General features: G+C 42.7%; 2 protein-coding genes across 2 annotated transcripts; both read left to right on the forward strand.

Moving 5' to 3' along the window:
* Positions 1-3,070: 3,070 nt before the first annotated feature.
* On the forward strand, positions 3,071-7,048 carry LOC306932153 (pepsin A-like; the record flags this gene model as incomplete). The annotated part of the gene is made up of 9 exons (XM_079513854.1): positions 3,071-3,130; positions 3,623-3,740; positions 3,993-4,110; positions 4,453-4,571; positions 4,678-4,874; positions 5,323-5,439; positions 5,544-5,679; positions 6,680-6,778; positions 6,899-7,048. The coding sequence occupies exons 1-9, from the start codon at positions 3,075-3,077 to the stop codon at positions 7,046-7,048; spliced, it is 1,110 nt and encodes a 369-aa protein (XP_079369980.1). The 5' UTR covers positions 3,071-3,074.
* A 1,077-nt stretch (positions 7,049-8,125) lies between these two features.
* Positions 8,126-11,374, forward strand: LOC306932154 (pepsin A-like; the record flags this gene model as incomplete). The annotated part of the gene is made up of 9 exons (XM_079513855.1): positions 8,126-8,258; positions 8,502-8,619; positions 8,931-9,048; positions 9,347-9,465; positions 9,569-9,765; positions 10,121-10,237; positions 10,324-10,453; positions 10,647-10,745; positions 11,222-11,374. The coding sequence occupies exons 1-9, from the start codon at positions 8,203-8,205 to the stop codon at positions 11,372-11,374; spliced, it is 1,107 nt and encodes a 368-aa protein (XP_079369981.1). The 5' UTR covers positions 8,126-8,202.
* Positions 11,375-11,569: the final 195 nt, after the last annotated feature.

Below are 11,569 nucleotides of genomic sequence, written 5' to 3' on the forward strand. Positions count from 1 at the left end.
ACCTAGGCAGTGTTATGGACACCACCGGAGGAACAGAGGCTGACATAAGAAGCAGAATTAACAAGGCCAGAGTGGTGTTTAACATGCTCAGGAAGATCTGGAGCTCAAATAACATCTCCACCAACACCAAAGTACGCATCTTCAACTCCAGTGTGAAACAGGTGATGCTATATGGGGCTGAGACTTGGAGAACAACAAAACTCACAACACACAGGCTGCAAACATTCACCAACACATGCCTCAGGAGAATTCTACACATCTGGTGGAGGGACAAAGTTAGCAATGTGGACCTGTGGAAAACAACAAACCAGGATCCCATTGACCTACAGATCCGAAAAAGAAAGTGGAGTTGGATTGGCCACACCCTCAGAAAACCTGCGACAAATATCACCCGACAAGCCCTGAAATGGAACCCCCAGGGGAAAAGGAAACGAGGTCGCCCCAGGAACAGCTGGAGAAGGAGCATCGAGGCAGAAATGGCAGAGAGTGGGCTCAACTGGGGAGATCTAGAAAGAACGGCTAAAAGCCGAGTGAAATGGAGGACATTTGTCAACGGCCTATGCACCCTAGAGGAGCAAAGGGCTTAAGTCAAGTAAGTCATGTGATCAAGATGCATCTGTCAGATATTTTTTATTCCATTCTGATTGGCTAATATTAACATCTAAAGTTTGCAGGAGTGGCTCGTTTTGAATAGAAATTCAAATCATGAATTCAGCGATTGCAGTGAAACTTTGCACGCACATTCCTATACCAGACTGAGGAAGAAATGCCACCCTTTTCACATTGGCCCATTATAGCGCCACCATGAGGCTGTTTTTGCAAATATATATATATATATCTATTATACATTTGAAAACGTGTGCCCAAGCCCAAAGCAGGAAAATAAAGTCACCAGCTACTACGTCACTGACACGCTGCAACACGCTGCAACACACACTGCAACAACACACTAACACGACACAGCCTTACCCTCCGCGTCGATCCACGGCTATCTCCTCACGTCGCGCCGCACGACCACATTCAACAACACCCGCGTAAAAACTGTCATTGCACTGCCACTAAAGCCGCCTCCCGTCCACACTCACAAACAACATCAATATCAATAATAAACACAAACACGCCACAAGCACCGACACCCCCGCCTAATTTGTTGCCAGGTCTATGAAAACTAGCCCAGAAAAAATGCCATTCAACACGCTACTTACAACTCGCTTACAATTCGCGGACCTGGCAACACTGCATCCTGTTTTCCCATTGGCTACGGTTGCTACAACACGCATTTGCACTGCATGATGGGAGCAACACAGCTTAATGTAGGGGTCACCGATTGCTGTGCTACATCCCCCTCATGTTCTCACCACCCCCTTCGGCTACACCACACACACTAACCTACACACTTCTCCACATGCAACACAGGCCCCTTATTGGCTAACCCCCTCACATGGCGATCCCCACGCAGCCAGCCACACACACACAACGGCCACGTTCGCAAATATCGCACTGAGCGCACTGTGCAAATGCAATGCAAACTAATAGGCGAGTGTGCTTCGGTGCGGTATTTCCCAACGCGCCCATCTCATCGACACAACGCGCGCAGTCGGATGCCAAGCTCTTCCGCGATTTATTCCTTTCCCAGTCTCACCACACCACGGACTCATTGTAACCTCGCATCAGTGTCACTGCAGACACGTAATCACACTGTGGAGGATTTGTGACTGAGTGACTGTGTGTGTGTGTGTGTGTGTGGTTTGATTTCAGCATGTTTTACACTGCACAGTTGCGCAGTGCACACCATGGGACAAATCGCCTTTTCACCCCCTGCCACTGTGCCCACAAACGCATGTACAAGAGGAAAACAATCTAAACATTATATACTAACGTCAGCATCGGGCAGATTAACACACACAAGCGTTATTAGTTGAGTTTTCTTATTGAAGTGCCTCTGATTTGTAACTGTGCGTTTATGTCAGTCAGCGATGCGATCCGTTGTTATTCAGCCACCAGCAGCAACATACGCACGGACTGGAGAGAGGCGACGTGTTTCTCTCCCTTCGGCTCATGTAGCCCTCATTGTAACTACAAATATTGTTCCCGAAGAAACAATTTGGGGTCACTGCAATCCAAAAGATTGTAGGCCTACTATAATGCAGTCAAGGTCCCCACAAAAATATACTACAGTATGTTCTGCTCCATTCTCAACATCTTTTGGTTTCCAAAAACACTAACTTATTGTAAGTTAACCAAAACAGTAAAAAGCAGTTTCATGTGTGCTTATTTTAAATTAATTTAATTTGCTTTCATGTGAAAATAAAATACAACACATAATAATAATACCCATCTGTTAATACATGTGAAGGGCACAATACTGGGTTTAAAAACACAGCTGAAACATGAAGTGGAGTCTGTCAAATCTCGCAATTTCCTTCTTCCCATTGCGCTGCAACGGAACTAGGATGAGCCGCCCGAAGGGCGGCGAAATTCTAGTATATATATATATTACTCCTACAAATTTTGTCCAAACAACAAACAAGGCGCACATTATCTCTGTAGTCATGTCATCAAGACATGGCAGCGGTGGCCGAACGGATTGCGGAGCGGTCTTGATACCGGAAGGTCGCCAGTTCGAATCAGCGGTCCGACACGTTAAAATTACCACCGCTGAAGTGCCCTTGAACAAGGCATTGAACCACTACGATGAAATGTTCTATGAGCAGGGCCTGGCTGGAAACAAGTTCTTGAGCTTAGCCCAGATACCCTGGGTAAATATAGTAATCATTTCATTTCAAGACGGACCTGAATGGCTAAGATTGACTTCTATACTACCTGGCATGGTGGATTTTCCAATATCCCTTTCCCAAGAATATGTTGTTATCAACTACATACAGTACAGTAGCTCTGGCAAAGTTCTATGGTCTGAATGTCAATAAAACTAGTTATCTTGGATTGTGATATGGCCATATCTCACCAAGTTATCATGTTATTTGGTGACATGGAAAGGCATTTTCGGGACACAATGGACTGTATATAAGGACAGTGTCTTTCACTCTCTGAGTCCAGCAGCAAAGTTAACAACCATGAAGTGTCTTGTTGTCCTCTGTGCCCTGGTGGCTCTCTCTGAATGTCTCCACAGGTAAGAGCCACCTGGCTGAATGAAGCGATACACCGTCTGAGCATTTTTGTATAATACGAATGATTCATGAGAGGTTTTATTTGTTACTCACTCTTATACAAATGTGCACAGTGACATTTGGTGTAACATGCTCCACAGACTCTGCTAACATAATAACAAGATTTAATAACACAATATAATACAAGTTTAAAAAATAAATACATACAAACAAGAAAAAGGTTCATCAACAATAAATATTAAAGGGAGTAGGCCTGTACAGAATATGATGAGAGAACAATATAGCAATAAGGATATACAGAATTCATAGTATGCCGTATAGCATATAGTGCAAAGAAATGTATATTATTTTAAGCCAAAGCTTGATGACATTATTTTGTTTGATCTTTTCAAAGCTATTCCGACTAATAATCTATATTCATTCATCCACTGCACTGCAAAGGATAATCAGAAAGGGCTTGGTAATATTAGTGATCTTTTTCTCACTGTGTGTAGGATGCCCCTGATCAAGATGAAATCTCCGCATAAATCTGGACAGGAGGTCCTCAAGAAGTTCTATCCCAATGCTGAGGTCTTCCAGACTGAAACTGAGCCTTTGACCAATTATTACGACGTAAGTCCAGGCCAGCAGAATATCAAACTTTTACATAATTTACACTTCCTCATATTACAGCCATAGAGAAACATAACAGATTGAGAAGGGGAGGTCTGCATAATGAGACTTTTACATTTTATACTTTTTATTTTAATACTTGTGTTATTTTACTCAAGTAAAATTAACAATACAGGACATATTACTACTTTGACTTCTTCCACCATTGCTGTTGCAATAGGCTACTTCATCTATGCTGTGTGTCCCCTGTAGATGTACTACTATGGGGTGATCTCCATAGGCAATCCTCCACAGTCCTTCACCGTTCATATTGACACTGGCTCTTCCAACCTCTGGGTGGACTCTGTCTACTGCACCGGACAGTACTGTCGTGAGTTAACTTACAAAAAACACTAAATACTCTATTTATCCCTGAGAGGGGGTGTAGGTCTGTCAACAGAATAATTGATGTGGGTGCTGCCCCCTGTTTTTATGGTCAAACCCATGCACCACCCCTTTGCACTTTGCATACAGTACCACTTTGCATTCTTGTACCAGCTATATAGAACGAAGAGCCCGGCCAGTCCGGCGGAGATCTGTGTCCAGATGAGGAGCACACGTTTCTTGTAATTGTTTGCTAAATAAATTCAGATTCGTTAATCCAAGTATAGGTCTGATACTCAATTTACCTTCTCTATATTGTACAGCTGAAAAGGCACGCTATGTTTTACAGAGGACCAAAAGAAATTCAACCCACAGCAGTCATCCACCTTCAAGTGGGGTAGCCAGTCACTGTCCATTCAGTATGGTTTAGGCTACATGACTGGATATCTGGGCATTGATAATATTGAGGTAATTGAAAACAGCCCTTGGCAAATCGGACAATTATTCTTTTCTATTCTGCCTCTCCACCAGACAAAAAGGAACTTTCATTAATATCGGTTACCTTGGTTTCCAGGTTGCTGGAGTTACTGTGGCCCAGCAGACATTTGGAGTCGCCGAGTCGGAGGATTCTGCTCTTGGCGGCATGCCGTGTGATGGAATCTTTGGACTTGCCTTCCAGTCCATTGCTGCTGACAATGTGGTGCCTGTCTTTCAAAACATGATTCAGCAGAACCTGGTGTCTCAGCAACTCTTCTCTCTCTACCTGAGCCGGTACTGAACTAGCATGGAATAGTGTTTGTTTGCGTTTGTTTACACAATGGTAAATACTGATTATGTATAGAATGTTTTTTTTTAATGGTATATTCTTTATGTATAGTATAGTATTAACATGTACAGTATTATATGTGTTATGTTCATTTGAAGTCACTGATAACTATTGTATTGCTTTCATGTATACTACCATGTGTTTTCACTGTTACAAACCATATCTTTGATTTATTTTCTTCCCCCAATATTTCTCAATGGTCTTACCTCAATGTACTGTACATTTAAATGTGTGTGTGTGTGTGTGTGTGTGTGTGTGTGTGTGTGTGTGTGTGTGTGTGTGTGTGTGTGTGTGTGTGTGTGTGTGCACACGTGCGTGCGTGCGTGTGTGTGTGCGTGTGTTTGTGTTAATTTCTTCTGATACTAAAATATGTGCCCTGCTCCCATGCATTAGGGATGAACAGCAGGGCAGTGAGCTGATCTTCGGCGGTGCTGATATGAGCCACTCCACCGGACAAATCACCTGGATCCCCTTGACCTCTGAGAGCTGGTATGAGGTCCAGATGGACAGGTGAAAACGCATTCCACTCTTATCACACAATAATCACTTTTTAAAAGTTGATATCAGAAAAAACGCAAAGGATACACCTATTAATTCTGCTTCTGCTATTGCAGTATTATCATCCATGGACAGACTGTGGCCTGTAAGGGTGGCTGCAATGCTATCATTGACTCCGGCACTGCCCTCATTGTTGGCCCAAGCAACGGCATAAATAGCATGAATGCCGCGGTTGGAGCCAGCAGCACCAGCGTGAGATACCTGCCTTTATTTTTTTACATACAATACATACAATACACAAGATGGCAAAATGAACAATCCCCCCCCTCCCCCCAAGCTCATATTAATGATGTCTCAGTGTGGGTAGGAATGGTGGATTGTACAGTATGTGAAGATGCTCATTTTCAACCTTATCTTCATTTAATTGTTCCTCACTAATGTTTTATTTTATTTTAGCTTTAAAAAAAAAGAAAAGAGATGTAGCAGATGCATGCCCTGTAGTAAATATCGTACCGTAAAGTTTACCATGCTGAAATATAAGCCATTTTTCTGGCATTGATGAAAAGAAAATCACAGGTTTATTCCGAATTAAGTCAGGCAATTACTGGGGGGGGGGGGGGGGGGTTGCCATTGACTTGAACGCCACATGATGTCAAGAGGGGACCTAAAATGGTACATGGTGCATTTATAATGCATAGATTATGCATTACATTCACCCATTCACACACACATTCATACACCAATCGGGAGCGTCTTGGTCAAGGACACTTTGACACTAACGCCAGGGCTCCACCGGACGCGTTGCGTTGCGTCTGCGTCGCGTCAAAAAACGCACCGGTTCAATTTTAATGCACGCGTCGCGTCTCCGTCAACGCGGGCAGTGGAGCCACCCTTCATTGATTAAAAAGGGAACATTCCCTGACGGTGACGGAGACGCGACGCTGACGCGCCTGGTGGAGCCCGGCCGTTACTCTGGCCCGGGATTGAACTGGGATCATCCAGCCTCTCTACCGGCCACTCTACCCCTGAGCCACTGCCGCACCTTAGCTTACACGTACAACCTACACACAAAGCCACATGTTGGAGCGGCTAGTTCCGTCCAAATTAAGCCCTAGCTCGTCTGAGACACAGGCCAAGTTAACAGAAATGGTGCCATCTTATAATTAGCATTAGTGAGAGAACCAATTATATGAACATAGGTTGAAATTTGAAAATGTGTGAAGTTAAGCAAAAACACATATTATTTATACAGAACGCAGTGAACTGCCAGGACATCCAGAACATGCCTGATGTGACCTTCACTCTCAATGGACACGCCTTCACCATCCCTGCCTCTGCCTACGTTCAACAGGTCAGTCTACACACTGTAGTAGTCTCTCCAGTCTACCTACTGGCTAAAACTAAGCAAGTAAAATTAGAACTATCAAAAATGATTTGTGAGTGAAATACACGTCCTCCTCTCTTTCTCCAGTGGGACTCTGGTTGCAGCACTGGCTTTGACAGCCTTGGCAACGGTGGTGGAATTGACCAGCTCTGGATCCTGGGAGATGTCTTCATGAGGCAGTACTACTCCGTCTTTGACGTCGGGGCAAAGTACGTTGGACTGGCCCCAGCTGCGTAATCAAACCAAGCAACCCAATGGATAATCAACAACTCGACTTCCTGTATCGGGCTATATGATTCATATATGGTTGTAAAGTACTTGCACAAATGAGTAACTGTCCAAGTAGTAATAGTAAATCTGTTATTATATAAAATACGTATATTGTAACAAAAAAGGGAAATAAAGTCTTTATGAGTCTTTATGTGTCTGTGTCCCCCCTCTCCCCTCCCCCTCTCCCCGCTTTGATAGACTTCAAACTTACCATGTGAATCATGGAGAAATCAGAGGGAGTGCAAGTCACTCGCATCAGCGGTCGTCCATAAATATCTATAAATCCATGAAGTGTCCATTCTTTTCCCATACATCCCTGGCCAGATTTCATCAATATGACGAGTGGCCCAAGTGGAGCTTTTCATGGTTCCAAAATGCCAGACCCAAACCTTAATGGATCCATTAACCCTAAAGGACAACAGGTATAAGAGCTCTGACAACTAGTCCAACCGGAATTGCATGCGTCCTAAAATGTGTGTGTGAGGTATTGTCTATAAACACACATACACACACACTCATATGTGATACCCCGCTCCCCTATGACACACGCATATTGTAAGTGCACTGCACACGCACGGTGAACTTGTGGCTCATTTCAAGGCTTATGTAACCATACTGTTGCAAGAGGCATGCAAGACACAGAGACAGAGACAAACAGAGACAGAGTTTTATGTCACTGCGTCAGACAGTGTAATTATTGGGGTGTGGGGCCTGGCTGAGATTTGGCTATGAGGGAACCTTTCTACACCCGTTTTATATGTTGTATAAGATTTCAGGATCAAATAAATGTAGTTAAACCTATGCGACCACAATGAATTTCAATCATTATGCAATTATCTTCTTATGTCCTATTTCCAAGAATATGTTGATATCAACTACATATACAGTGCAGTAGCTCTGGCAAAAATCCTGCAATCTGAAGGTCATGCAGTAAAAGCACTTAAAATTATAAACTAGTTATAATCTGGATTGTCTTGGATTGTCAGAGATATGGCCATATCTCACCAAGTTATCATGCTATTTGCTTGGAAAGGCATTTCCGGGACACAATGGACTGTATATAAGGATGGCGTCTTCCACCATATTTTCACTCTCTGAGTCCAGCAGCAAAGTTAACAACCATGAAGTGGCTTGTTGTCCTCTGTGCCCTGGTGGCTCTCTCTGAATGTCTCCACAGGTAAGAACCACCTGGCTGAATGAAGCAATGCACCAATAACATTATTGTATAATATGAATGAAGAGGGTTTTATTTGTCACTCACTCTAATACAATTGTGTGCACAATGAAATGTTGCTGTGAAATGTTAATAACAGGGACAAGCAATATTACCATTTCAAGATATTCAGTCTTCATCAATTGCACTCTAATGGATAATAAAAAATGTCCTGGAATTATTACTGATCTTTTTCTCACTGTGTAGAATGCCCCTGATCAAGCAGAAATCTCCACGGAAATCTCCACTTGAGCACATCAAGAAATATTACCCCATGGCCGACATCCTTGAGGATGGAACAGAGCCTTTGACCAATAATGATGATGTGAGATGAGAAACTATAAACCTTATTTACACTTCATCGTTGAACAATTAAAAATAACCACAACAAAAATAGATTGCCTTCATGACTAAGAATGACCAGTCTGTTCGATTCACATACGAGATGTGTTGTATATGTAATACAATTTACTTCCCTTTCTTTTTTCTTTTTTTAATTTTTAATTTTTTGAGGACTTAATTACTTAATTATTTCTATATTGTGGTATTGCTATTTTTTTTAAAACTTAAGTAAAGATCTGAGTCTTCCATAATTTATGTTATGTCACATGATCCAATGCTGTGTGCCACCTCCAGTTGTACTACTATGGTGTGGTCTCCATTGGCACTCCTCCCCAGTCCTTCACCGTTCTAATTGACACTGGCTCTTCCAACCTCTGGGTGTCCTCTGTCTACTGCACCGGCCAGACCTGTCGTGAGTACTGTTAACTTAAAAAACAACAATACTTTATTCATCTGTGAGAGGCAAATTCTAACAAACGACAGTACAGACAGTCAAACCCCTGCACCACCCCTTTGCAAAACACACAGTACCACTTTGCATCCCATTTCAACAACTGGTCAAATTTATAGTCAGTTTGTATTGGCATATCTTTACTTATATAAGTGAAGACACTTGTTTATACAGTAGCTACTGAAGTGGTCTGATTTACTAGTCCGATTTACCATCTCTCAAATGCACCGCTTAAAAAGACACACAATATGTTTTACAGAGAACCAAAAGAAATTCAACCCACAGCAGTCATCCACCTTCAAGTTTGGCAGCCAGTCACTGACCCTTCAGTATGGTAGAGGCTACATGTATGGGTATCTAGGCATTGATAATGTGGAGGTAATTGAAAGCGGCCAGGATCATCACTTGGCAAATCTGACAATTATCTGCATAATACCTCTCCACCTGACAAAAATCATTAACTGGTTACCTTGGTTTCCAGGTTGCTGGGGTTACTGTTGCCCAGCAGACATTTGGAATCGCCCAGACAGAGGATTCCTCTCTTGGCGGCATGCCGTGTGATGGAATCCTGGGACTTGCCTTCCAGTCCATGGCTATTGACAATGTGGTGCCTGTCTTTGACAATATGATTAAGCAAAACCTAGTGTCCCAGAAACTCTTCTCTATCTACCTGAGCAGGTACTGAAATACCTGTATATAGAATATTGTTTGTGTGTTGTGTGTTTACGTACAATGGTAAATATACAGTGGGCTATATCTTGTGCCACCCCTTACCTCTTATCCCTAAACTTATTTGCCATTTTTTTCTATTTTGAAAAACCTTTTTAAGTAGTTCAAATAGTCAATCTACAAGCTCACAATGTGTTGATGTAGATCAGCTTGTTGAACTATTTTAAGAGCTTATTCAAAATAGTAAAAAATGGCGTTTAGCGATAAGGGGTATGGGTGGCACAAGATAGGGCCCAGTATGTACATGTACATGTATATGCATATTCTCTGATATTAAAATATTTGTCTTCCCTGCTCACATTAGCAACGAACAGCAGGGCAGTGAGCTGATCTTCGGTGGATATGATGAAAACCACTACACCGGACAAATCACCTGGATCCCCTTAATCTCTGAGACCTACTATCAGGTCCAGATGGACAGGTGAAAACGCATTCCACTCTGACACACAATTCAGTCTTTAATTGTTGGATACTCCTATTAATTCCGCTTCTTCTATTTCTCAACAGTATTACCATCAATGGAGAGACTGTGGCCTGTAATGGTGGCTGCCATGCTATCATTGACACCGGCACTTCACAAATTATTGGTCCTAGCCCAGGCATTATCAACTTGAATTCCTATGTTGGATCCAGCGAAGTGAGACTTCTGTCTATTTAAAATGCACATCATTTGATTAAATTGACACCTCATCAAAAAGAGACAATCTGGCATATACCTGGCAAACTTAGGAAAGGTGGATTTTATGTAAAGATGCTCATTTCAAAGAAGCAACTTTAGATAAGAAGGTACAACCACTGTTGCTGCTAAAAAAAACTAATGACTTTTACAGGGCTCAGTGAACTGCCAGAGCATCCAGAACATGCCTGATGTGACCTTCACTCTCAGTGGACACGCCTTCACCATCCCTGCCTCTGCCTACGTTCAGAACGTCAGTCTATACATTCTAATGCATGCTGACCCATACATGCACACACATGCACATACATGGTGCAGACAAACAGTTAAAGGCGAGAAGACATGCACGCACACACACACACACACACACACACACACACACACACACACACACACACACACACACACACACACACACACACACACACACACACACACACACACACACACACACACACACACACACACACACACACACACACTGTTCATATGCTATGCTGCTGAACTGACTAATCCATTGTTTAGTGGCAAGATATGTTGCAGCAACAATTCAAGATCAGTTTAGGATATTGGTTGATTTTGAAGATAAATCATTACTACAAAGTATAGCTGTCAATGTGAACATCCCACTCCTTATAACATTGGGGTGATACTTGAAAGGTCTAACCATTCTAACCATCATGAATTATTTTTGAGTGAAATACACTCTCTCTCTCTCTCTCTCTCTAGTGGGGAGAAGATGGTTGCAGCACTGGCTTTGGCAGCCTTGGCAGCGGTGGTGGAATTGACAGCCTCTGGATCCTGGGAGAAGTCTTCTTGAGGCAGTACTACTCCGTCTTCGCTGTTGATGCGAAGTACGTCGGACTGGCCCAGGCTAAATGAGAAACTGCCTAAATTGTAGTACATATCTGTCTTTGAATAAAACAATATTGTAGCAAAAAAGGAAATTGATGTTTTTTTCTCAGCTATGTATAAATGCCCAGAATCGTGTGCCCGTCTATGTCTGTGTCCCCGGCATATCTCGAGAACCGCTGACCGATTGACTTCAAACCTCCAGAGGAATGCAGTGCCGAGTGG

This window comes from Electrona antarctica (assembly GCF_951216825.1).
Source record: "Electrona antarctica genome assembly, chromosome: 11".
Taxonomy (NCBI): Eukaryota; Metazoa; Chordata; class Actinopteri; order Myctophiformes; family Myctophidae; genus Electrona; species Electrona antarctica.